Source organism: Nerophis ophidion, unplaced genomic scaffold, assembly GCF_033978795.1.
Source record: "Nerophis ophidion isolate RoL-2023_Sa unplaced genomic scaffold, RoL_Noph_v1.0 HiC_scaffold_336, whole genome shotgun sequence".
NCBI lineage: Eukaryota > Metazoa > Chordata > Actinopteri > Syngnathiformes > Syngnathidae > Nerophis > Nerophis ophidion.
The window spans coordinates 26,881-52,271 of NW_026907256.1; the positions used below are offsets into that span (position 1 = coordinate 26,881).

A 25,391-nucleotide genomic window follows, 5' to 3' on the forward strand; every position below is an offset into this window, starting at 1 on the left:
AAGATATTTATCGATCCACGATCATCTGCTCCTTCTGACAAACATGAATTTTAATCCGTTTTTTTCTTCAGGTTATTTTTTTAGAAACCATTGGTTATGAATTTGAAGATTTGCAAAGAGTTGAAAACAATAATCAAAGTAAGTAGAAAAACAGTACAAAACAGCGCTAGGTGGTTGTCTTTTTCTTCAGGTCAGTCCGCAGTTTCGTCCTCAACTATCGACTTCTGCTTTCGGTGTCGGAATGTGAAACAAAAAAATCCTTTTAGTTTAGTTGTTTAAACGTCCTTTTTTTCTTACTTTTTCTAAAAAAATAATATGAAATTAAAAACAAACCATTTTTCAGATGTCATTAATACTCTTTAACCCTAAAACAGAAAAATAACAAAGTTTTTATTCTTTATTTTTTCCAAAAAGAAATAAAAAGAAAAGAAAAGAATGTCTTTCCAAAAAGAAAAGCTGGAGTGGGAGAAGAAAGCGCATCACATGACAAATGATGTCATGTCACCTGAGACACACCTGAAAGCGACACCTCCTTGTCAGCACATGACAAATGATGTCATGTCACCTGAGACACACCTGAAAGCGACACCTCCTTGTCAGCACTCGCATGGAAAAGCTCCTCGCTCGGATTTGGGCTCATTTTGTGCAAGATGCCCGTTCAGATCCCGGACGACTCGGACTTCTCGTCCTTTAAAGACCAGTGCCTGAGCGCGGAGGGCTGGACCAGACGCTACCACAAGGGGGGGCTGAGCGTCTGGTGTAGCCCGCATGAAGGCGGGAGCCTACAAAAGATCAAGGTGAGTTTCACACCTCTTTGGACACAAAGAATGAAACACCTGGCGATAGTTTGGCTTCAAACTCCACAATCATTTCAAGCGATGTGGAGTCTTTGAACACGTACCTCCGCGAGCACAGAGCTGACTCCTGAATATTGCATGAGCTGGTGTGGAGTTACAAGACAGATGGAAAAGCTCCCAGGGATAAAAACACATCATCGACGTGAAAGGCCAAACAATCCCTTTTATCTTCATAAGGCCGCTCTTTGACCTTTCCCGGGCCAAGGAGCCCAAACTAATGGACGCACGGAGCGGGCGGGGTCGCCCTCCACCTAAACAGCATTAAAAACAGCTCCCAATTCTACCGGCCTGCTAATCGCTAGCTGACACCAAACACAAAATACAATCACCGCTCGGCAGAAACCACAACAAAAGAGCAAAAATGCAGAATTGAAAGTATTTCTTTCAAGTGAGAACAGCCGACCGACGTGTGAGGAAACTTACAAACTGTCTTGTGGCACACTGCTCGTATCGCACATGATATCACACACAAGTAAACACACTGCTCGTATCGCACATGATATCACACACAAGTAAACACACTGCTCGTATCGCACATGATATCACACACAAGTAAACACACTGCTCGTATCGCACATGATATCACACACAAGTAAACACACTGCTCGTATCGCACATGATATCACACACAAGTAAACACACTGCTCGTATCGCACATGATATCACACACAAGTAAACACACTGCTCGTATGGCACATGATATCACACACAAATAAACACACTGCTCGTATCGCACATGATATCACACACAAGTAAACACACTGCTCGTATCGCACATGATATCACACACAAGTAAACACACTGCTCGTATCGCACATGATATCACACACAAGTAAACACACTGCTCATATCGCACATGATATCACACACAAATAAACACACTGCTCGTATCGCACATGATATCACACACAAGTAAACACACTGCTCGTATCGCACATGATATCACACACAAGTAAACACACTGCTCGTATCGCACATGATATCACACACAAGTAAACACACTGCTCGTATCGCACATGATATCACACACAAGTAAACACACTGCTCGTATCGCACATGATATCACACACAAGTAAACACACTGCTCGTATCGCACATGATATCACACACAAGTAAACACACTGCTCGTATGGCACATGATATCACACACAAATAAACACACTGCTCGTATCGCACATGATATCACACACAAGTAAACACACTGCTCGTATCGCACATGATATCACACACAAGTAAACACACTGCTCGTATCGCACATGATATCACACACAAGTAAACACACTGCTCATATCGCACATGATATCACACACAAATAAACACACTGCTCGTATCGCACATGATATCACACACAAGTAAACACACTGCTCGTATCGCACATGATATCACACACAAGTAAACACACTGCTCGTATCGCACATGATATCACACACAAGTAAACACACTGCTCGTATCGCACATGATATCACACACAAGTAAACACACTGCTCGTATCGCACATGATATCACACACAAATAAACACACTGCTCGTATCGCACATGATATCACACACAAGTAAACACACTGCTCGTATCGCACATGATATCACACACAAGTAAACACACTGCTCGTATCGCACATGATATCACACACAAGTAAACACACTGCTCATATCGCACATGATATCACACACAAGTAAACACACTGCTCGTATCGCACATGATATCACACACAAGTAAACACACTGCTCGTATCGCACACGATATCACACACAAGTAAACACACTGCTCGTATCACACATGATATCACACACAAGTAAACACACTGCTTGTATCGCACATGATATCACACACAAGTAAACACACTGCTGGACTGCTCGTATCGCACATGATATCACACACAAGTAAACACACTGCTCATATCGCACATGATATCACACACAAGTAAACACACTGCTCATATCGCACATGATATCACACACAAGTAAACACACTGCTCATATCGCACATGATATCACACACAAGTAAACACACTGCTCGTATCGCACATGATATCACACACAAGTAAACACACTGCTCATATCGCACATGATATCACACACAAGTAAACACACTGCTCATATCGCACATGATATCACACACAAGTAAACACACTGCTCATATCGCACATGATATCACACACAAGTAAACACACTGCTCATATCGCACATGATATCACACACAAGTAAACACACTGCTCATATCGCACATGATATCACACACAAGTAAACACACTGCTCGTATCGCACATGATATCACACACAAGTAAACACACTGCCGGACTGCTCGCATCGCACATGATATCACACACAAGTAAACACACTGCCGGACTGCTCGTATCGCACATGATATCACACACAAGTAAACACACTGCCGGACTGCTCGTATTGCACATGATATCACACACAAGTAAACACACTGCCGGACTGCTCGTATTGCACATGATATCACACACAAGTAAACACACTGCCGGACTGCTCGTATCGCACATGATATCACACACAAGTAAACACACTGCCGGACTGCTCGAATCGCACATGATATCACACACAAGTAAACACACTGCCGGACTGCTCGTATCACACATGATATCACACACAAGTAAACACACTGCCGGACTGCTCGTATCGCACATGATATCACACACAAATAAACACACTGCCAAACTGCTCGTATCGCACATGATATCACACACAAATAAACACACTGCCGGACTGCTTGTATCGCACATGATATCACACACAAGTAAACACACTGCCGGACTGCTTGTATCGCACATGACATCACACACTGCAGGACTCACAAACAATTATTCGTGGCTGGTATCAGCTCAGTGGACTTTGCAGGCTGGATGGAAGGACTCCCAAACAATTATTCGTGGCTGGTATCAGCTCAGTGGACTTTGCAGGCTGGATGGAAGGACTCCCAAACAACTATTCGTGGCTGGTATCAGCTCAGTGGACTTTGCAGGCTGGATGGAAGGACTCCCAAACAATTATTCGTGGCTGGTATCAGCTCAGTGGACTTTGCAGGCTGGATGGAAGGACTCCCAAACAACTATTCGTGGCTGGTATCAGCTCAGTGGACTTTGCAGGCTGGATGGAAGGACTCCCAAACAACTATTCATGGCTGGTATCAGCTCAGTGGACTTTGCAGGCTGGATGGAAGGACTCCCAAACAACTATTCGTGGCTGGTATCAGCTCAGTGGACTTTGCAGGCTGGATGGAAGGACTCCCAAACAATTATTCGTGGCTGGTATCAGCTCAGTGGACTTTGCAGGCTGGATGGAAGGACTCCCAAACAACTATTCGTGGCTGGTATCAGCTCAGTGGACTTTGCAGGCTGGATGGAAGGACTCCCAAACAACTATTCGTGGCTGGTATCAGCTCAGTGGACTTTGCAGGCTGGATGGAAGGACTCCCAAACAACTATTCGTGGCTGGTATCAGCTCAGTGGACTTTGCAGGCTGGATGGAAGGACTCCCAAACAACTATTCGTGGCTGGTATCAGCTCAGTGGACTTTGCAGGCTGGATGGAAGGACTCCCAAACAACTATTCGTGGCTGGTATCAGCTCAGTGGACTTTGCAGAATGCTTCTTTTGAAGGTCAACTCCCTCCGCCCGTCTGTCAACATTCACTTGTGTTGCATCTCCGTGCAAAAAGCCTAAAACCACCAAACAGACCAAAAGTTGTTTGCTCACATTGAGAAGGAAGTCCACCTAGATCTTTTATTCTGAAGGTCTTTCAAAGGAAGTCCACCCAGATGTTTTATTCTGAAGGTCTTTCAAAGGAAGTCCACCTAGCTCTTTTATTCTGAAGGTCTTTCAAAGGAAGTCCACCTAGATCTTTTATTCTGAAGGTCTTTCAAAGGAAATCCACCTAGCTCTTTTATTCTGAAGGTCTTTCAAAGGAAGTCCACCCAGATGTTTTATTCTGAAGGTCTTTCAAAGGAAGTCCACCCAGATGTTTTATTCTTTCAAAGGATGAAACCTAACAATTTATTCTACCAACAAGGAGGAAGTGCAACACCACCAAGAACTGGCCGTCTAAAGTTCAGAGCCATCTTTCAAATCCTCGTCCACCTTCCATGCTTGGGTGCACCTAGGTTGCTACGCTTGGCAGGGATTGAAACTGAAAGTTAACTTGCTGTGTGTTTGGACACACACACACACACACACACACACACACACTCACCTCTGTCCATTCTGCCTTTGTCTCGTTCCTGGTACCTCTTTGTCAGGAACCTATGTGTATTTTCAAGGATAGAAAACATGTCATGTCCTTTTTTGCCGAGTCCAAGTCGACAGAGGGTCTATGTCAACAACAAGTCCAAGTCAACAGAGGGTCTATGTCAACAACAAGTCCAAGTCGACAGAGGGTCTATGTCAACAACAAGTCCAAGTCGACAGAGGGTCTATGTCAACAACAAGTCCAAGTCGACAGAGGGTCTATGTCAACAACAAGTCCAAGTCGACAGAGGGTCTCTGTCAACAACAAGTCCAAGTCGACAGAGGGTCTATGTCAACAACAACAAGTCCAAGTCGACAGAGGGTCTATGTCAACAACAAGTCCAAGTCGACAGAGGGTCTATGTCAACAACAAGTCCAAGTCGACAGAGGGTCTCTGTCAACAACAAGTCCAAGTCGACAGAGGGTCTATGTCAACAACAACAAGTCCAAGTCGACAGAGGGTCTATGTCAACAACAACAAGTCCAAGTCGACAGAGGGTCTATGTCAACAACAAGTCCAAGTCGACAGAGGGTCTCTGTCAACAACAAGTCCAAGTCGACAGAGGGTCTATGTCAACAACAACAAGTCCAAGTCGACAGAGGGTCTATGTCAACAACAAGTCCAAGTCGACAGAGGGTCTATGTCAACAACAACAAGTCCAAGTCAACAGAGGGTCTATGTCAACAACAACAAGTCCAAGTCGACAGAGGGTCTATGTCAACAACAACAAGTCCAAGTCAACAGAGGGTCTATGTCAACAACAAGTCCAAGTCGACAGAGGGTCTATGTCAACAACAACAAGTCCAAGTCAAAAGAGGGTCTATGTCAACAACAACAAGTACAAGTCAACAGAGGGTCTATGTCAACAACAAGTCCAAGTCAACAGAGGGTCTATGTCAACAACAAGTCCAAGTCGACAGAGGGTCTATGTCAACAACAACAAGTACAAGTCGACAGAGGGTCTATGTCAACAACAAGTACAAGTCAACAGAGGGTCTATGTCAACAACAAGTCCAAGTCAACAGAGGGTCTATGTCAACAACAAGTCCAAGTCAACAGAGGGTCTATGTCAACAACAACAAGTCCAAGTCGACAGAGGGTCTATGTCAACAACAACAAGTCCAAGTCGACAGAGGGTCTATGTCAACAACAACAAGTACAAGTCGACAGAGGGTCTATGTCAACAACAACAAGTCCAAGTCGACAGAGGGTCTATGTCAACAACAACAAGTACAAGTCGACAGAGGGTCTATGTAAACAACAAGTCCAAGTCGACAGAGGGTCTATGTCAACAACAACAAGTACAAGTCGACAGAGGGTCTATGTCAACAACAACAAGTCCAAGTCGACAGAGGGTCTATGTCAACAACAACAAGTCCAAGTCGACAGAGGGTCTATGTCAACAACAAGTCCAAGTCAACAGAGGGTCTATGTCAACAACAACAAGTCCAAGTCAAAAGAGGGTCTATGTCAACAACAACAAGTACAAGTCGACAGAGGGTCTATGTCAACAACAACAAGTCCAAGTCAACAGAGGGTCTATGTCAACAACAACAAGTCCAAGTCAACAGAGGGTCAATGTCAACAACAAGTCCAAGTCGACAGAGGGTCTATGTCAACAACAACAAGTCCAAGTCGACAGAGGGTCTATGTCAACAAAAAGTCCAAGTCGACAGAGGGTCTATGTCAACAACAACAAGTCCAAGTCAACAGAGGGTCTATGTCAACAACAAGTCCAAGTCGACAGAGGGTCTATGTCAACAACAACAAGTCCAAGTCGACAGAGGGTCTATGTCAACAACAACAAGTCCAAGTCGACAGAGGGTCTTTGTCAACAACAAGTCCAAGTCGACAGAGGGTCTATGTCAACAACAACAAGTCCAAGTCGACAGAGGGTCTATGTCAACAACAAGTCCAAGTCGACAGAGGGTCTATGTCAACAACAACAAGTCCAAGTCGACAGACGGTCTATGTCAACAACAACAAGTCCAAGTCAACAGAGGGTCTATGTCAACAACAACAAGTCCAAGTCAGCAGAGGGTCTATGTCAACAACAAGTCCAAGTCGACAGAGGGTCTATGTCAACAACAACAAGTCCAAGTCAAAAGAGGGTCTATGTCAACAACAACAAGTACAAGTCAACAGAGGGTCTATGTCAACAACAAGTCCAAGTCAACAGAGGGTCTATGTCAACAACAAGTCCAAGTCGACAGAGGGTCTATGTCAACAACAACAAGTACAAGTCGACAGAGGGTCTATGTCAACAACAAGTACAAGTCAACAGAGGGTCTATGTCAACAACAACAAGTACAAGTCGACAGAGGGTCTATGTCAACAACAAGTCCAAGTCAACAGAGGGTCTATGTCAACAACAAGTCCAAGTCAACAGAGGGTCTATGTCAACAACAACAAGTCCAAGTCGACAGAGGGTCTATGTCAACAACAACAAGTCCAAGTCAACAGAGGGTCTATGTCAACAACAACAAGTACAAGTCGACAGAGGGTCTATGTCAACAACAACAAGTCCAAGTCGACAGAGGGTCTATGTAAACAACAACAAGTACAAGTCGACAGAGGGTCTATGTAAACAACAAGTCCAAGTCGACAGAGGGTCTATGTCAACAACAACAAGTCCAAGTCGACAGAGGGTCTATGTCAACAACAACAAGTACAAGTCGACAGAGGGTCTATGTCAACAACAACAAGTCCAAGTCGACAGAGGGTCTATGTCAACAACAACAAGTCCAAGTCGACAGAGGGTCTATGTCAACAACAACAAGTCCAAGTCAACAGAGGGTCTATGTCAACAACAAGTCCAAGTCAACAGAGGGTCTATGTCAACAACAACAAGTCCAAGTCAAAAGAGGGTCTATGTCAACAACAACAAGTACAAGTCGACAGAGGGTCTATGTCAACAACAACAAGTCCAAGTCAACAGAGGGTCTATGTCAACAACAACAAGTCCAAGTCAACAGAGGGTCTATGTCAACAACAAGTCCAAGTCGACAGAGGGTCTATGTCAACAACAACAAGTCCAAGTCGACAGAGGGTCTATGTCAACAAAAAGTCCAAGTCGACAGAGGGTCTATGTCAACAACAACAAGTCCAAGTCAACAGAGGGTCTATGTCAACAACAAGTCCAAGTCGACAGAGGGTCTATGTCAACAACAACAAGTCCAAGTCGACAGAGGGTCTATGTCAACAACAACAAGTCCAAGTCGACAGAGGGTCTTTGTCAACAACAAGTCCAAGTCGACAGAGGGTCTATGTCAACAACAACAAATCCAAGTCGACAGAGGGTCTATGTCAACAACAAGTCCAAGTCGACAGAGGGTCTATGTCAACAACAACAAGTCCAAGTCAACAGAGGGTCTATGTCAACAACAAGTCCAAGTGGACAGAGGGTCTATGTCAACAACAACAAGTCCAAGTCAAAAGAGGGTCTATGTCAACAACAACAAGTACAAGTCAACAGAGGGTCTATGTCAACAACAAGTCCAAGTCAACAGAGGGTCTATGTCAACAACAAGTCCAAGTCGACAGAGGGTCTATGTCAACAACAACAAGTACAAGTCGACAGAGGGTCTATGTCAACAACAAGTACAAGTCAACAGAGGGTCTATGTCAACAACAAGTCCAAGTCAACAGAGGGTCTATGTCAACAACAAGTCCAAGTCAACAGAGGGTCTATGTCAACAACAACAAGTCCAAGTCGACAGAGGGTCTATGTCAACAACAACAAGTCCAAGTCGACAGAGGGTCTATGTCAAAAACAAGTCCAAGTCGACAGAGGGTCTATGTCAACAACAACAAGTCCAAGTCAACAGAGGGTCTATGTCAACAACAACAAGTACAAGTCGACAGAGGGTCTATGTCAACAACAAGTACAAGTCAACAGAGGGTCTATGTCAACAACAAGTCCAAGTCAACAGAGGGTCTATGTCAACAACAAGTCCAAGTCAACAGAGGGTCTATGTCAACAACAACAAGTCCAAGTCGACAGAGGGTCAATGTCAACAACAACAAGTCCAAGTCGACAGAGGGTCTATGTCAACAACAACAAGTCCAAGTCAACAGAGGGTCTATGTCAACAACAACAAGTACAAGTCGACAGAGGGTCTATGTCAACAACAACAAGTCCAAGTCGACAGAGGGTCTATGTCAACAACAACAAGTACAAGTCGACAGAGGGTCTATGTAAACAACAAGTCCAAGTCGACAGAGGGTCTATGTCAACAACAACAAGTCCAAGTCGACAGAGGGTCTATGTCAACAACAACAAGTACAAGTCGACAGAGGGTCTATGTCAACAACAACAAGTCCAAGTCGACAGAGGGTCTATGTCAACAACAACAAGTCCAAGTCGACAGAGGGTCTATGTCAACAACAAGTCCAAGTCAACAGAGGGTCTATGTCAACAACAACAAGTCCAAGTCAAAAGAGGGTCTATGTCAACAACAACAAGTACAAGTCGACAGAGGGTCTATGTCAACAACAACAAGTCCAAGTCAACAGAGGGTCTATGTCAACAACAACAAGTCCAAGTCAACAGAGGGTCTATGTCAACAACAAGTCCAAGTCGACAGAGGGTCTATGTCAACAACAACAAGTCCAAGTCGACAGAGGGTCTATGTCAACAAAAAGTCCAAGTCGACAGAGGGTCTATGTATACAACAACAAGTCCAAGTCAACAGAGGGTCTATGTCAACAACAAGTCCAAGTCGACAGAGGGTCTATGTCAACAACAACAAGTCCAAGTCGACAGAGGGTCTATGTCAACAACAACAAGTCCAAGTCGACAGAGGGTCTTTGTCAACAACAAGTCCAAGTCGACAGAGGGTCTATGTCAACAACAACAAGTCCAAGTCGACAGAGGGTCTATGTCAACAACAAGTCCAAGTCGACAGAGGGTCTATGTCAACAACAACAAGTCCAAGTCAACAGAGGGTCTATGTCAACAACAAGTCCAAGTGGACAGAGGGTCTATGTCAACAACAACAAGTCCAAGTCAAAAGAGGGTCTATGTCAACAACAACAAGTACAAGTCAACAGAGGGTCTATGTCAACAACAAGTCCAAGTCAACAGAGGGTCTATGTCAACAACAAGTCCAAGTCGACAGAGGGTCTATGTCAACAACAACAAGTACAAGTCGACAGAGGGTCTATGTCAACAACAAGTACAAGTCAACAGAGGGTCTATGTCAACAACAAGTCCAAGTCAACAGAGGGTCTATGTCAACAACAAGTCCAAGTCAACAGAGGGTCTATGTCAACAACAACAAGTCCAAGTCGACAGAGGGTCTATGTCAACAACAACAAGTCCAAGTCGACAGAGGGTCTATGTCAACAACAAGTCCAAGTCGACAGAGGGTCTATGTCAACAACAACAAGTCCAAGTCAACAGAGGGTCTATGTCAACAACAAGTCCAAGTCGACAGAGGGTCTATGTCAACAACAACAAGTCCAAGTCAAAAGAGGGTCTATGTCAACAACAACAAGTACAAGTCAACAGAGGGTCTATGTCAACAACAAGTCCAAGTCAACAGAGGGTCTATGTCAACAACAAGTCCAAGTCGACAGAGGGTCTATGTCAACAACAACAAGTACAAGTCGACAGAGGGTCTATGTCAACAACAACAAGTCCAAGTCGACAGAGGGTCTATGTCAACAACAACAAGTACAAGTCGACAGAGGGTCTATGTCAACAACAAGTACAAGTCAACAGAGGGTCTATGTCAACAACAAGTCCAAGTCAACAGAGGGTCTATGTCAACAACAAGTCCAAGTCAACAGAGGGTCTATGTCAACAACAACAAGTCCAAGTCGACAGAGGGTCTATGTCAACAACAACAAGTCCAAGTCGACAGAGGGTCTATGTCAACAACAACAAGTCCAAGTCAACAGAGGGTCTATGTCAACAACAACAAGTACAAGTCGACAGAGGGTCTATGTCAACAACAACAAGTCCAAGTCGACAGAGGGTCTATGTCAACAACAACAAGTACAAGTCGACAGAGGGTCTATGTAAACAACAAGTCCAAGTCGACAGAGGGTCTATGTCAACAACAACAAGTCCAAGTCGACAGAGGGTCTATGTCAACAACAACAAGTACAAGTCGACAGAGGGTCTATGTCAACAACAACAAGTCCAAGTCGACAGAGGGTCTATGTCAACAACAAGTACAAGTCGACAGAGGGTCTATGTAAACAACAAGTCCAAGTCGACAGAGGGTCTATGTCAACAACAACAAGTCCAAGTCGACAGAGGGTCTATGTCAACAACAACAGGTACAAGTCGACAGAGGGTCTATGTCAACAACAACAAGTCCAAGTCGACAGAGGGTCTATGTCAACAACAACAAGTCCAAGTCGACAGAGGGTCTATGTCAACAACAAGTCCAAGTCAACAGAGGGTCTATGTCAACAACAACAAGTCCAAGTCAAAAGAGGGTCTATGTCAACAACAACAAGTCCAAGTCGACAGAGGGTCTATGTCAACAACAACAAGTCCAAGTCAACAGAGGGTCTATGTCAACAACAACAAGTCCAAGTCAACAGAGGGTCTATGTCAACAACAAGTCCAAGTCGACAGAGGGTCTATGTCAACAACAACAAGTCCAAGTCGACAGAGGGTCTATGTCAACAAAAAGTCCAAGTCGACAGAGGGTCTATGTCAACAACAACAAGTCCAAGTCAACAGAGGGTCTATGTCAACAACAAGTCCAAGTCGACAGAGGGTCTATGTCAACAACAACAAGTCCAAGTCGACAGAGGGTCTTTGTCAACAACAAGTCCAAGTCGACAGAGGGTCTATGTCAACAACAACAAGTCCAAGTCGACAGAGGGTCTATGTCAACAACAAGTCCAAGTCGACAGAGGGTCTATGTCAACAACAACAAGTCCAAGTCGACAGACGGTCTATGTCAACAACAACAAGTCCAAGTCAACAGAGGGTCTATGTCAACAACAACAAGTCCAAGTCGACAGAGGGTCTATGTCAACAACAAGTCCAAGTCGACAGAGGGTCTATGTCAACAACAACAAGTACAAGTCGACAGAGGGTCTATGTCAACAACAACAAGTCCAAGTCGACAGAGGGTCTATGTCAACAACAACAAGTACAAGTCGACAGAGGGTCTATGTAAACAACAAGTCCAAGTCGACAGAGGGTCTATGTCAACAACAACAAGTCCAAGTCGACAGAGGGTCTATGTCAACAACAACAAGTCCAAGTCAACAGAGGGTCTATGTCAACAACAACAAGTCCAAGTCGACAGAGGGTTTATGTCAACAACAACAAGTCCAAGTCGACAGAGGGTCTATGTCAACAACAACAAGTCCAAGTCAACAGAGGGTCTATGTCAACAACAACAAGTCCAAGTCAACAGAGGGTCTATGTCAACAACAACAAGTCCAAGTCGACAGAGGGTCTATGTCAACAACAACAAGTCCAAGTCGACAGAGGGTCTATGTCAACAACAACAAGTCCAAGTCGACAGAGGGTCTATGTCAACAACAACAAGTCCAAGTCAACAGAGGGTCTATGTCAACAACAAGTCCAAGTCGACAGAGGGTCTATGTCAACAACAACAAGTCCAAGTCGACAGAGGGTCTATGTCAACAACAACAAGTCCAAGTCGACAGAGGGTCTTTGTCAACAACAAGTCCAAGTCGACAGAGGGTCTATGTCAACAACAACAAGTCCAAGTCGACAGAGGGTCTATGTCAACAACAAGTCCAAGTCGACAGAGGGTCTATGTCAACAACAACAAGTCCAAGTCGACAGAGGGTCTATGTCAACAACAACAAGTCCAAGTCAACAGAGGGTCTATGTCAACAACAACAAGTCCAAGTCGACAGAGGGTCTATGTCAACAACAACAAGTACAAGTCGACAGAGGGTCTATGTCAACAACAACAAGTCCAAGTCGACAGAGGGTCTATGTCAACAACAACAAGTACAAGTCGACAGAGGGTCTATGTAAACAACAAGTCCAAGTCGACAGAGGGTCTATGTCAACAACAACAAGTCCAAGTCGACAGAGGGTCTATGTCAACAACAACAAGTCCAAGTCAACAAAGGGTCTATGTCAACAACAAGTCCAAGTCGACAGAGGGTCTATGTCAACAACAACAAGTCCAAGTCAACAGAGGGTCTATGTCAACAACAAGTCCAAGTCGACAGAGGGTCTATGTCAACAACAACAAGTCCAAGTCGACAGAGGGTCTATGTCAACAACAACAAGTCCAAGTCGACAGAGGGTCTTTGTCAACAACAAGTCCAAGTCGACAGAGGGTTTATGTCAACAACAACAAATCCAAGTCGACAGAGGGTCTATGTCAACAACAAGTCCAAGTCGACAGAGGGTCTATGTCAACAACAACAAGTCCAAGTCAACAGAGGGTCTATGTCAACAACAAGTCCAAGTGGACAGAGGGTCTATGTCAACAACAACAAGTCCAAGTCAAAAGAGGGTCTATGTCAACAACAACAAGTACAAGTCAACAGAGGGTCTATGTCAACAACAAGTCCAAGTCAACAGAGGGTCTATGTCAACAACAAGTCCAAGTCGACAGAGGGTCTATGTCAACAACAACAAGTACAAGTCGACAGAGGGTCTATGTCAACAACAAGTACAAGTCAACAGAGGGTCTATGTCAACAACAAGTCCAAGTCAACAGAGGGTCTATGTCAACAACAAGTCCAAGTCAACAGAGGGTCTATGTCAACAACAACAAGTCCAAGTCGACAGAGGGTCTATGTCAACAACAACAAGTCCAAGTCGACAGAGGGTCTATGTCAACAACAACAAGTCCAAGTCGACAGAGGGTCTATGTCAACAACAACAAGTCCAAGTCAACAGAGGGTCTATGTCAACAACAACAAGTACAAGTCGACAGAGGGTCTATGTCAACAACAAGTACAAGTCAACAGAGGGTCTATGTCAACAACAAGTCCAAGTCAACAGAGGGTCTATGTCAACAACAAGTCCAAGTCAACAGAGGGTCTATGTCAACAACAACAAGTCCAAGTCGACAGAGGGTCTATGTCAACAACAACAAGTCCAAGTCGACAGAGGGTCTATGTCAACAACAACAAGTCCAAGTCAACAGAGGGTCTATGTCAACAACAACAAGTACAAGTCGACAGAGGGTCTATGTCAACAACAACAAGTCCAAGTCGACAGAGGGTCTATGTCAACAACAACAAGTACAAGTCGACAGAGGGTCTATGTAAACAACAAGTCCAAGTCGACAGAGGGTCTATGTCAACAACAACAAGTCCAAGTCGACAGAGGGTCTATGTCAACAACAACAAGTACAAGTCGACAGAGGGTCTATGTCAACAACAACAAGTCCAAGTCGACAGAGGGTCTATGTCAACAACAACAAGTCCAAGTCGACAGAGGGTCTATGTCAACAACAACAAGTACAAGTCGACAGAGGGTCTATGTCAACAACAAGTCCAAGTCAACAGAGGGTCTATGTCAACAACAACAAGTCCAAGTCAAAAGAGGGTCTATGTCAACAACAACAAGTACAAGTCGACAGAGGGTCTATGTCAACAACAACAAGTCCAAGTCAACAGAGGGTCTATGTCAACAACAACAAGTCCAAGTCAACAGAGGGTCTATGTCAACAACAAGTCCAAGTCGACAGAGGGTCTATGTCAACAACAACAAGTCCAAGTCGACAGAGGGTCTATGTCAACAAAAAGTCCAAGTCGACAGAGGGTCTATGTATACAACAACAAGTCCAAGTCAACAGAGGGTCTATGTCAACAACAAGTCCAAGTCGACAGAGGGTCTATGTCAACAACAACAAGTCCAAGTCGACAGAGGGTCTATGTCAACAACAACAAGTCCAAGTCGACAGAGGGTCTTTGTCAACAACAAGTCCAAGTCGACAGAGGGTCTATGTCAACAACAACAAGTCCAAGTCGACAGAGGGTCTATGTCAACAACAAGTCCAAGTCGACAGAGGGTCTATGTCAACAACAACAAGTCCAAGTCAACAGAGGGTCTATGTCAACAACAAGTCCAAGTGGACAGAGGGTCTATGTCAACAACAACAAGTCCAAGTCAAAAGAGGGTCTATGTCAACAACAACAAGTACAAGTCAACAGAGGGTCTATGTCAACAACAAGTCCAAGTCAACAGAGGGTCTATGTCAACAACAAGTCCAAGTCGACAGAGGGTCTATGTCAACAACAACAAGTACAAGTCGACAGAGGGTCTATGTCAACAACAAGTACAAGTCAACAGAGGGTCTATGTCAACAACAAGTCCAAGTCAACAGAGGGTCTATGTCAACAACAAGTCCAAGTCAACAGAGGGTCTATGTCAACAACAACAAGTCCAAGTCGACAGAGGGTCTATGTCAACAACAACAAGTCCAAGTCGACAGAGGGTCTATGTCAACAACAAGTCCAAGTCGACAGAGGGTCTATGTCAACAACAACAAGTCCAAGTCAACAGAGGGTCTATGTCAACAACAAGTCCAAGTCGACAGAGGGTCTATGTCAACAACAACAAGTCCAAGTCAAAAGAGGGTCTATGTCAACAACAACAAGTACAAGTCAACAGAGGGTCTATGTCAACAACAAGTCCAAGTCAACAGAGGGTCTATGTCAACAACAAGTCCAAGTCGACAGAGGGTCTATGTCAACAACAACAAGTACAAGTCGACAGAGGGTCTATGTCAACAACAACAAGTCCAAGTCGACAGAGGGTCTATGTCAACAACAACAAGTACAAGTCGACAGAGGGTCTATGTCAACAACAAGTACAAGTCAACAGAGGGTCTATGTCAACAACAAGTCCAAGTCAACAGAGGGTCTATGTCAACAACAAGTCCAAGTCAACAGAGGGTCTATGTCAACAACAACAAGTCCAAGTCGACAGAGGGTCTATGTCAACAACAACAAGTCCAAGTCGACAGAGGGTCTATGTCAACAACAACAAGTCCAAGTCAACAGAGGGTCTATGTCAACAACAACAAGTACAAGTCGACAGAGGGTCTATGTCAACAACAACAAGTCCAAGTCGACAGAGGGTCTATGTCAACAACAACAAGTACAAGTCGACAGAGGGTCTATGTAAACAACAAGTCCAAGTCGACAGAGGGTCTATGTCAACAACAACAAGTCCAAGTCGACAGAGGGTCTATGTCAACAACAACAAGTACAAGTCGACAGAGGGTCTATGTCAACAACAACAAGTCCAAGTCGACAGAGGGTCTATGTCAACAACAACAGGTACAAGTCGACAGAGGGTCTATGTCAACAACAACAAGTCCAAGTCGACAGAGGGTCTATGTCAACAACAACAAGTCCAAGTCAACAGAGGGTCTATGTCAACAACAACAAGTCCAAGTCAAAAGAGGGTCTATGTCAACAACAACAAGTCCAAGTCGACAGAGGGTCTATGTCAACAACAACAAGTCCAAGTCAACAGAGGGTCTATGTCAACAACAACAAGTCCAAGTCAACAGAGGGTCTATGTCAACAACAAGTCCAAGTCGACAGAGGGTCTATGTCAACAACAACAAGTCCAAGTCGACAGAGGGTCTATGTCAACAAAAAGTCCAAGTCGACAGAGGGTCTATGTCAACAACAACAAGTCCAAGTCAACAGAGGGTCTATGTCAACAACAAGTCCAAGTCGACAGAGGGTCTATGTCAACAACAACAAGTCCAAGTCGACAGAGGGTCTATGTCAACAACAACAAGTCCAAGTCGACAGAGGGTCTTTGTCAACAACAAGTCCAAGTCGACAGAGGGTCTATGTCAACAACAACAAGTCCAAGTCGACAGAGGGTCTATGTCAACAACAAGTCCAAGTCGACAGAGGGTCTATGTCAACAACAACAAGTCCAAGTCGACAGACGGTCTATGTCAACAACAACAAGTCCAAGTCAACAGAGGGTCTATGTCAACAACAACAAGTCCAAGTCGACAGAGGGTCTATGTCAACAACAACAAGTACAAGTCGACAGAGGGTCTATGTCAACAACAACAAGTCCAAGTCGACAGAGGGTCTATGTCAACAACAACAAGTACAAGTCGACAGAGGGTCTATGTAAACAACAAGTCCAAGTCGACAGAGGGTCTATGTCAACAACAACAAGTCCAAGTCGACAGAGGGTCTATGTCAACAACAACAAGTACAAGTCGACAGAGGGTCTATGTCAACAACAACAAGTCCAAGTCGACAGAGGGTCTATGTCAACAACAACAAGTCCAAGTCGACAGAGGGTCTATGTCAACAACAAGTCCAAGTCAACAGAGGGTCTATGTCAACAACAACAAGTCCAAGTCAAAAGAGGGTCTATGTCAACAACAACAAGTACAAGTCGACAGAGGGTCTATGTCAACAACAACAAGTCCAAGTCAACAGAGGGTCTATGTCAACAACAAGTCCAAGTCGACAGAGGGTCTATGTCAACAACAACAAGTCCAAGTCAACAGAGGGTCTATGTCAACAACAACAAGTCCAAGTCAACAGAGGGTCTATGTCAACAACAACAAGTCCAAGTCAACAGAGGGTCTATGTCAACAACAAGTCCAAGTCGACAGAGGGTCTATGTCAACAACAACAAGTCCAAGTCGACAGAGGGTCTATGTCAACAAAAAGTCCAAGTCGACAGAGGGTCTATGTCAACAACAACAAGTCCAAGTCAACAGAGGGTCTATGTCAACAACAAGTCCAAGTCGACAGAGGGTCTATGTCAACAACAACAAGTCCAAGTCGACAGAGGGTCTATGTCAACAACAACAAGTCCAAGTCGACAGAGGGTCTTTGTCAACAACAAGTCCAAGTCGACAGAGGGTCTATGTCAACAACAACAAGTCCAAGTCGACAGAGGGTCTATGTCAACAACAAGTCCAAGTCGACAGAGGGTCTATGTCAACAACAACAAGTCCAAGTCGACAGACGGTCTATGTCAACAACAACAAGTCCAAGTCAACAGAGGGTCTATGTCAACAACAACAAGTCCAAGTCAGCAGAGGGTCTATGTCAACAACAAGTCCAAGTCGACAGAGGGTCTATGTCAACAACAAGTCCAAGTCGACAGAGGGTCTATGTAAACAACAAGTCCAAGTCGACAGAGGGTCTATGTCAACAACAAGTCCAAGTCAACAGAGGGTCTATGTCAACAACAAGTCCAAGTCAACAGAGGGTCTATGTCAACAACAACAAGTCCAAGTCAACAGAGGGTCTATGTCAACAACAACAAGTCTAAGTCGACAGACGGTCTATGTCAACAACAACAAGTCCAAATCAACAGAGGGTCTATGTCAACAACAACAAGTACAAGTCGACAGAGGGTCTATGTCAACAACAACAAGTACAAGTCGACAGAGGGTCTATGTAAACAACAAGTCCAAGTCGACAGAGGGTCTATGTCAACAACAAGTCCAAGTCAACAGAGGGTCTATGTCAACAACAACAAGTCCAAGTCAACAGAGGGTCTATGTCAACAACAAGTCCAAGTCGACAGAGGGTCTATGTCAACAACAACAAGTCCAAGTCGACAGAGGGTCTTTGTCAACAACAAGTCCAAGTCGACAGAGGGTCTATGTCAACAACAACAAGTCCAAGTCGACAGAGGGTCTTTGTCAACAACAAGTCCAAGTCGACAGAGGGTCTATGTCAACAACAACAAGTCCAAGTCGACAGAGGGTCTATGTCAACAACAAGTCCAAGTCGACAGAGGGTCTATGTCAACAACAACAAGTCCAAGTCGACAGACGGTCTATGTCAACAACAACAAGTCCAAGTCAACAGAGGGTCTATGTCAACAACAACAAGTCCAAGGCAACAGAGGGTCCATGTCAACAACAAGTACAAGTCGACAGAGGGTCTATGTCAACAACAAGTCCAAGTCAACAGAGGGTCTATGTCAACAACAAGTCCAAGTCAACAGAGGGTCTATGTCAACAACAACAAGTCCAAGTCAACAGAGGGTCTATGTCAACAACAACAAGTCCAAGTCGACAGACGGTCTATGTCAACAACAACAAGTCCAAGTCGACAGAGGGTCTATGTCAACAACAAGTCCAAGTCGACAGAGGGTCTATGTCAACAACAAGTCCAAGTCAACAGAGGGTCTATGTCAACAACAAGTCCAAGTCAACAGAGGGTCTATGTCAACAACAACAAGTCCAAGTCGACAGAGGGTCTATGTCAACAACAACAAGTCCAAGTCGACAGAGGGTCTATGTCAACAACAACAAGTCCAAGTCGACAGAGGGTCTATGTCAACAACAACAAGTACAAGTCGACAGAGGGTCTATGTCAACAACAACAAGTCCAAGTCGACAGAGGGTCTATGTCAACAACAACAAGTCCAAGTCGACAGAGGGTCTATGTCAACAACAACAAGTCCATGTCCACAGAGGGTTTATGTCAACAACAAGTCCAAGCCGAAAGAGGGTCTAAGTCAACAACAAGTGCAAGTCAACAGAGGGTCTATGTCAACAACAAGTCCAAGTCGACAGCGGGTCTAAGTCAACCACAAGTTCAAGTCAACAGAGGATCTAAGTCTAAAAGAAATCTAAGTCCACAGAGGGTCTAAGTCAACAGAGATAACAAGCCGACAGCGAGTCTAAGACAACAGTGAGTCAAAAGTCAACACCGGGTCCAAGTCAACAATTAGTCCACATTGATAGTGGGTCCAAGTCGAAAGTGAGTTTCAGTCAACAACAACTGCAAGTCAACAGCGAGTCCAAGTCGACAGCGTGTCTAAGTCAACAATGAGTCCAAGTCGACAGACGGTCTATGTCAACAACAACAAGTCCAAGTCGACAGCGGGTCTAAGTCAACAACAACAAGTCCAAGTCGACAGAGGGTCTATGTCAACAACAACAAGTCCAAGTCGACAGAGGGTCTATGTCAACAACAACAAGTCCAAGTCGACAGAGGGTCTATGTCAACAACAACAAGTCCATGTCCACAGAGGGTTTATGTCAACAACAAGTCCAAGCCGAAAGAGGGTCTAAGTCAACAACAAGTGCAAGTCAACAGAGGGTCTATGTCAACAACAAGTCCAAGTCGACAGCGGGTCTAAGTCAACCACAAGTTCAAGTCAACAGAGGATCTAAGTCTAAAAGAAATCTAAGTCCACAGAGGGTCTAAGTCAACAGAGATAACAAGCCGACAGCGAGTCTAAGACAACAGTGAGTCAAAAGTCAACACCGGGTCCAAGTCAACAATTAGTCCACATCGATAGTGGGTCCAAGTCGAAAGTGAGTTTCAGTCAACAACAACTGCAAGTCAACAGCGAGTCCAAGTCGACAGCGTGTCTAAGTCAACAATGAGTCCAAGTCGACAGCGGGTCTAAGTCAACAATGAGTCCAAGTCGACAGCGGGTCTAAGTCAACAATGAGTCCAAGTCGACAGCGGGTCTAAGTCAACAATGAGTCCAAGTCGACAGCGGGTCTAAGTCAACAATGAGTCCAAGTCAACAGCGGGTCTAAGTCAACAATGAGTCCAAGTCAACAGCGGGTCTAAGTCAACAATGAGTCCAAGTCGACAGCGGGTCTAAGTCAACAATGAGTCCAAGTCGACAGCGGGTCTAAGTCAAGTAGTTTGTGGCCATGCTGGACTTTGCTCTAAATCCACACAGACCTGGTCAAGTAGTTTGTGGCCATGCTGGACTTTGATCCAAATCCACACAGACCTGGTCAAGTAGTTTGTGGCCATGCTGGACTTTGATCCAAATCCACACAGACCTGGTCAAGTAGTTTGTGGCCATGCTGGACTTTGATCCAAATCCACACAGACCTGGACAAGTAGTTTGTGGCCATGCTGGACTTTGATCCAAATCTACACAGACCTGGACAAGTAGTTTGTGGCCATGCTGGACTTTGCTCTAAATCCACACAGACCTGGTCAAGTAGTTTGTGGCCATGCTGGACTTTGATCCAAATCCACACAGACCTGGTCAAGTAGTTTGTGGCCATGCTGGACTTTGATCCAAATCCACACAGACCTGGTCAAGTAGTTTGTGGCCATGCTGGACTTTGATCCAAATCCACACAGACCTGGACAAGTAGTTTGTGGCCATGCTGGACTTTGATCCAAATCTACACAGACCTGGTCAAGTAGTTTGTGGCCATGCTGGACTTTGATCCAAATCCACACAGACCTGGTCAAGTAGTTTGTGGCCATGCTGGACTTTGATCCAAATCCACACAGACCTGGACAAGTAGTTTGTGGCCATGCTGGACTTTGATCCAAATCCACACAGACCTGGTCAAGTAGTTTGTGGCCATGCTGGACTTTGATCCAAATCCACACAGACCTGGTCAAGTAGTTTGTGGCCATGCTGGACTTTGATCCAAATCCACACAGACCTGGTCAAGTAGTTTGTGGCCATGCTGGACTTTGATCCAAATCCACACAGACCTGGACAAGTAGTTTGTGGCCATGCTGGACTTTGATCCAAATCTACACAGACCTGGACAAGTAGTTTGTGGCCATGCTGGACTTTGATCCAAATCCACACAGACCTGGTCAAGTAGTTTGTGGCCAGGCTGGACTTTGATCCAAATCCACACAGACCTGGACAAGTAGTTTGTGGCCATGCTGGACTTTGATCCAAATCCACACAGACCTGGTCAAGTAGTTTGTGGCCATGCTGGACTTTGATCCAAATCCACACAGACCTGGACAAGTAGTTTGTGGCCATGCTGGACTTTGATCCAAATCCACACAGACCTGGTCAAGTAGTTTGTGGCCATGCTGGACTTTGATCCAAATCCACACAGACCTGGACAAGTAGTTTGTGGCCATGCTGGACTTTGATCCAAATCCACACAGACCTGGACAAGTAGTTTGTGGCCATGCTGGACATTGATCCAAATCCACACAGACCTGGTCAAGTAGTTTGTGGCCATGCTGGACTTTGATCCAAATCCACACAGACCTGGACAAGTAGTTTGTGGCCATGCTGGACTTTGATCCAAATCCACACAGACCTGGTCAAGTAGTTTGTGGCCATGCTGGACTTTGATCCAAATCCACACAGACCTGGACAAGGGTGGCACCGTTGTGACACAGAAAAGATGGCCGCTGTGTAGTCATGAGGACTTTGTGGTGACTTTGAGGTGTTGTGTGTTCCAGATGAAACTAGCGTGCAAGGACGTGAGTGCGGAGACTTTGTACGACGTGCTGCACGACAGCAGCTACCGCAGGAAGTGGGACAGCAACATGGTGGACACCTACGACATCGGCAGGCTGACGGTCAATGCAGACGTGGGATATTACGCCTGTGAGTCGCCATCTATGTTGCCTCCATCTCCACTTCTTACTTCTCATCCCATGTCTGCAGGGAGGTGTCCCAGTCCACTGAAGAACCGCGACTTTGTGACCATGAGGTCCTGGCTCCCGCTGGGCAGCGACTACCTGATCATCAACTACTCTGTCAAACACCCGGTAAATACAGGATCTTTGCTATCAAAGATCATCAACATCTTCTTGGCCAGACTAAAACTACTTCTGTATTAGTCCAACAGAACTGAACTCAGTAAAACTCCTTCCCTTTGGCCTTCAGCCTCCACCCTGAGGGTCACCATACAGTGGACAGCAGGTCTAAGTCAACAACTAGTCTTAGTCCACTGTCAGTCTAAATCAACCAGTCTTAGTCAAATGCGAGTCTCAATCAACCAGTCTTAGTTGACTGCAATTCTAATCAACCAGTCTTAGTCGAATGCAAGTCTAAGCCAACCAGTCTTGGTAGACTGTGAGACTAAATCATCCAGTCTTAGTCGAATGCGAGTCTAAGCCAACCAGTCTTAGTAGACTGTGAGACTAAATCAACCAGTCTTAGTCGGCTGTGAGACTAAATCAACCAGTCTTAGTCGACTGTGAGTCTAAATCAACCAGTCTTAGTCGGCTGTGAGACTAAATCAACCAGTCTTAGTCCACTGTGAGACTAAATCAACCAGTCTTAGTCGACTTTCAGTCTAAATCAACCAGTCTTAGTCCACTGTGAGACTAAATAAACCAGTCTTAGTCCACTGTCAGTCTAAATCAACCAGTCTTAGTCGACTGTGAGACTAAATCAACCAGTCTTAGTCCACTGTCAGTCTAAATCAACCAGTCTTAGTCGACTGTGAGACTAAATCAACCAGTCTTAGTCCACTGTGAGACTAAATCAACCAGTCTTAATTCACTGTGAGTCTAAATCAACCAGTCTTAGTCGGCTGTGAGACTAAATCAACCAGTCTTAGTCGACTGTCAGTCTAAATCAACCAGTCTTAGTCCACTGTGAGACTAAATCAACCAGTCTTAGTCGACTGTCAGTCTAAATCAACCAGTCTTAGTCGACTGTGAGTCTAAATCAACCAGTCTTAGTCCACTGTCAGTCTAAATCAACCAGTCTTAGTCGGCTGTGAGACTAAATCAACCAGTCTTAGTCGACTGTGAGTCTAAATCAACCAGTCTTAGTCCACTGTCAGTCTAAATCAACCAGTCTTAGTCGACTGTGGGACTAAATCAACCAGTCTTAGTCGACTGTGAGACTAAATCAACCAGTCTTAGTCCACTGTCAGTCTAAATCAACCAGTCTTAGTCGACTGTGAGACTAAATCAACCAGTCTTAGTCGACTGTCAGTCTAAATCAACCAGTCTTAGTCGACTGTGAGACTAAATAAACCAGTCTTAGTCCACTGTCAGTCTAAATCAACCAGTCTTAGTCGACTGTGAGACTAAATCAACCAGTCTTAGTCCACTGTGAGACTAAATCAACCAGTCTTAATTCACTGTGAGTCTAAATCAACCAGTCTTAGTAGACTGTGAGACTAAATCAACCAGTCTTAGTCGACTGTCAGTCTAAATCAACCAGTCTTAGTCGACTGTGAGACTAAATCAACCAGTCTTAGTCGACTGTCAGTCTAAATCAACCAGTCTTAGTCGACTGTGAGACTAAATAAACCAGTCTTAGTCCACTGTCAGTCTAAATCAACCAGTCTTAGTCGACTGTGGGACTAAATCAACCAGTCTTAGTCGACTGTGAGACTAAATCAACCAGTCTTAGTCCACTGTCAGTCTAAATCAACCAGTCTTAGTCGACTGTGAGACTAAATAAACCAGTCTTAGTCCACTGTCAGTCTAAATCAACCAGTCTTAGTCGACTGTGAGACTAAATCAACCAGTCTTAGTCCACTGTGAGACTAAATCAACCAGTCTTAATTCACTGTGAGTCTAAATCAACCAGTCTTAGTAGACTGTGAGACTAAATCAACCAGTCTTAGTCGACTGTGAGACTAAATCAACCAGTCTTAGTCGGCTGTGAGACTAAATCAACCAGTCTTAGTCCGCTGTGAGACTAAATCAACCAGTCTTAGTCAAATGCGAGTCTCAATCAACCAGTCTTAGTTGACTGCAAGTCTAATCAACCAGTCTTAGTCGAATGCAAGTCTAAGCCAACCAGTCTTAGTAGACTGTGAGACTAAATCAACCAGTCTTAGTCAAATGCGAGTCTCAATCAACCAGTCTTAGTCGAATGCAAGTCTAAGCCAACCAGTCTTAGTAGACTGTGAGACTAAATCAACCAGTCTTAGTCGACTGTGAGACTAAATCAACCAGTCTTAGTCGGCTGTGAGACTAAATCAACCAGTCTTAGTCCACTGTGAGACTAAATCAACCAGTCTTAGTCGACTTTCAGTCTAAATCAACCAGTCTTAGTCCACTGTGAGACTAAATAAACCAGTCTTAGTCCACTGTCAGTCTAAATCAACCAGTCTTAGTGCACTGTGAGACTAAATCAACCAGTCTTAGTCCACTGTGAGACTAAATCAACCAGTCTTAATTCACTGTGAGTCTAAATCAACCAGTCTTAGTCGGCTGTGAGACTAAATCAACCAGTCTTAGTCGACTGTGAGTCTAAATCAACCAGTCTTAGTCCACTGTGAGACTAAATCAACCAGTCTTAGTCGACTGTCAGTCTAAATCAACCAGTCTTAGTCGACTGTGAGTCTAAATCAACCAGTCTTAGTCCACTGTCAGTCTAAATCAACCAGTCTTAGTCGGCTGTGAGACTAAATCAACCAGTCTTAGTCGACTGTGAGTCTAAATCAACCAGTCTTAGTCCACTGTCAGTCTAAATCAACCAGTCTTAGTCCACTGTGAGACTAAATCAACCAGTCTTAGTCGACTGTGAGACTAAATCAACCAGTCTTAGTCGACTGTGAGACTAAATCAACAAGTCTTAGTCCACTGTGAGACTAAATAAACCAGTCTTAGTCCACTGTCAGTCTAAATCAACCAGTCTTAGTCGACTG

The 25,391-nt window shown here is 44.6% G+C and overlaps 1 protein-coding gene across 1 annotated transcript; it reads left to right on the top strand.

The window, feature by feature from the left end:
- The first annotated feature begins 555 nt into the window (after nucleotides 1-555).
- On the top strand, nucleotides 556-22,619 carry LOC133548016 (START domain-containing protein 10-like). The gene is made up of 3 exons (XM_061893458.1): nucleotides 556-797; nucleotides 22,231-22,378; nucleotides 22,439-22,619. Exons 1-3 carry the CDS (start codon nucleotides 651-653, stop codon nucleotides 22,612-22,614), a joined length of 471 nt encoding a protein of 156 aa, XP_061749442.1. The 5' UTR covers nucleotides 556-650; the 3' UTR covers nucleotides 22,615-22,619.
- Nucleotides 22,620-25,391: the final 2,772 nt, after the last annotated feature.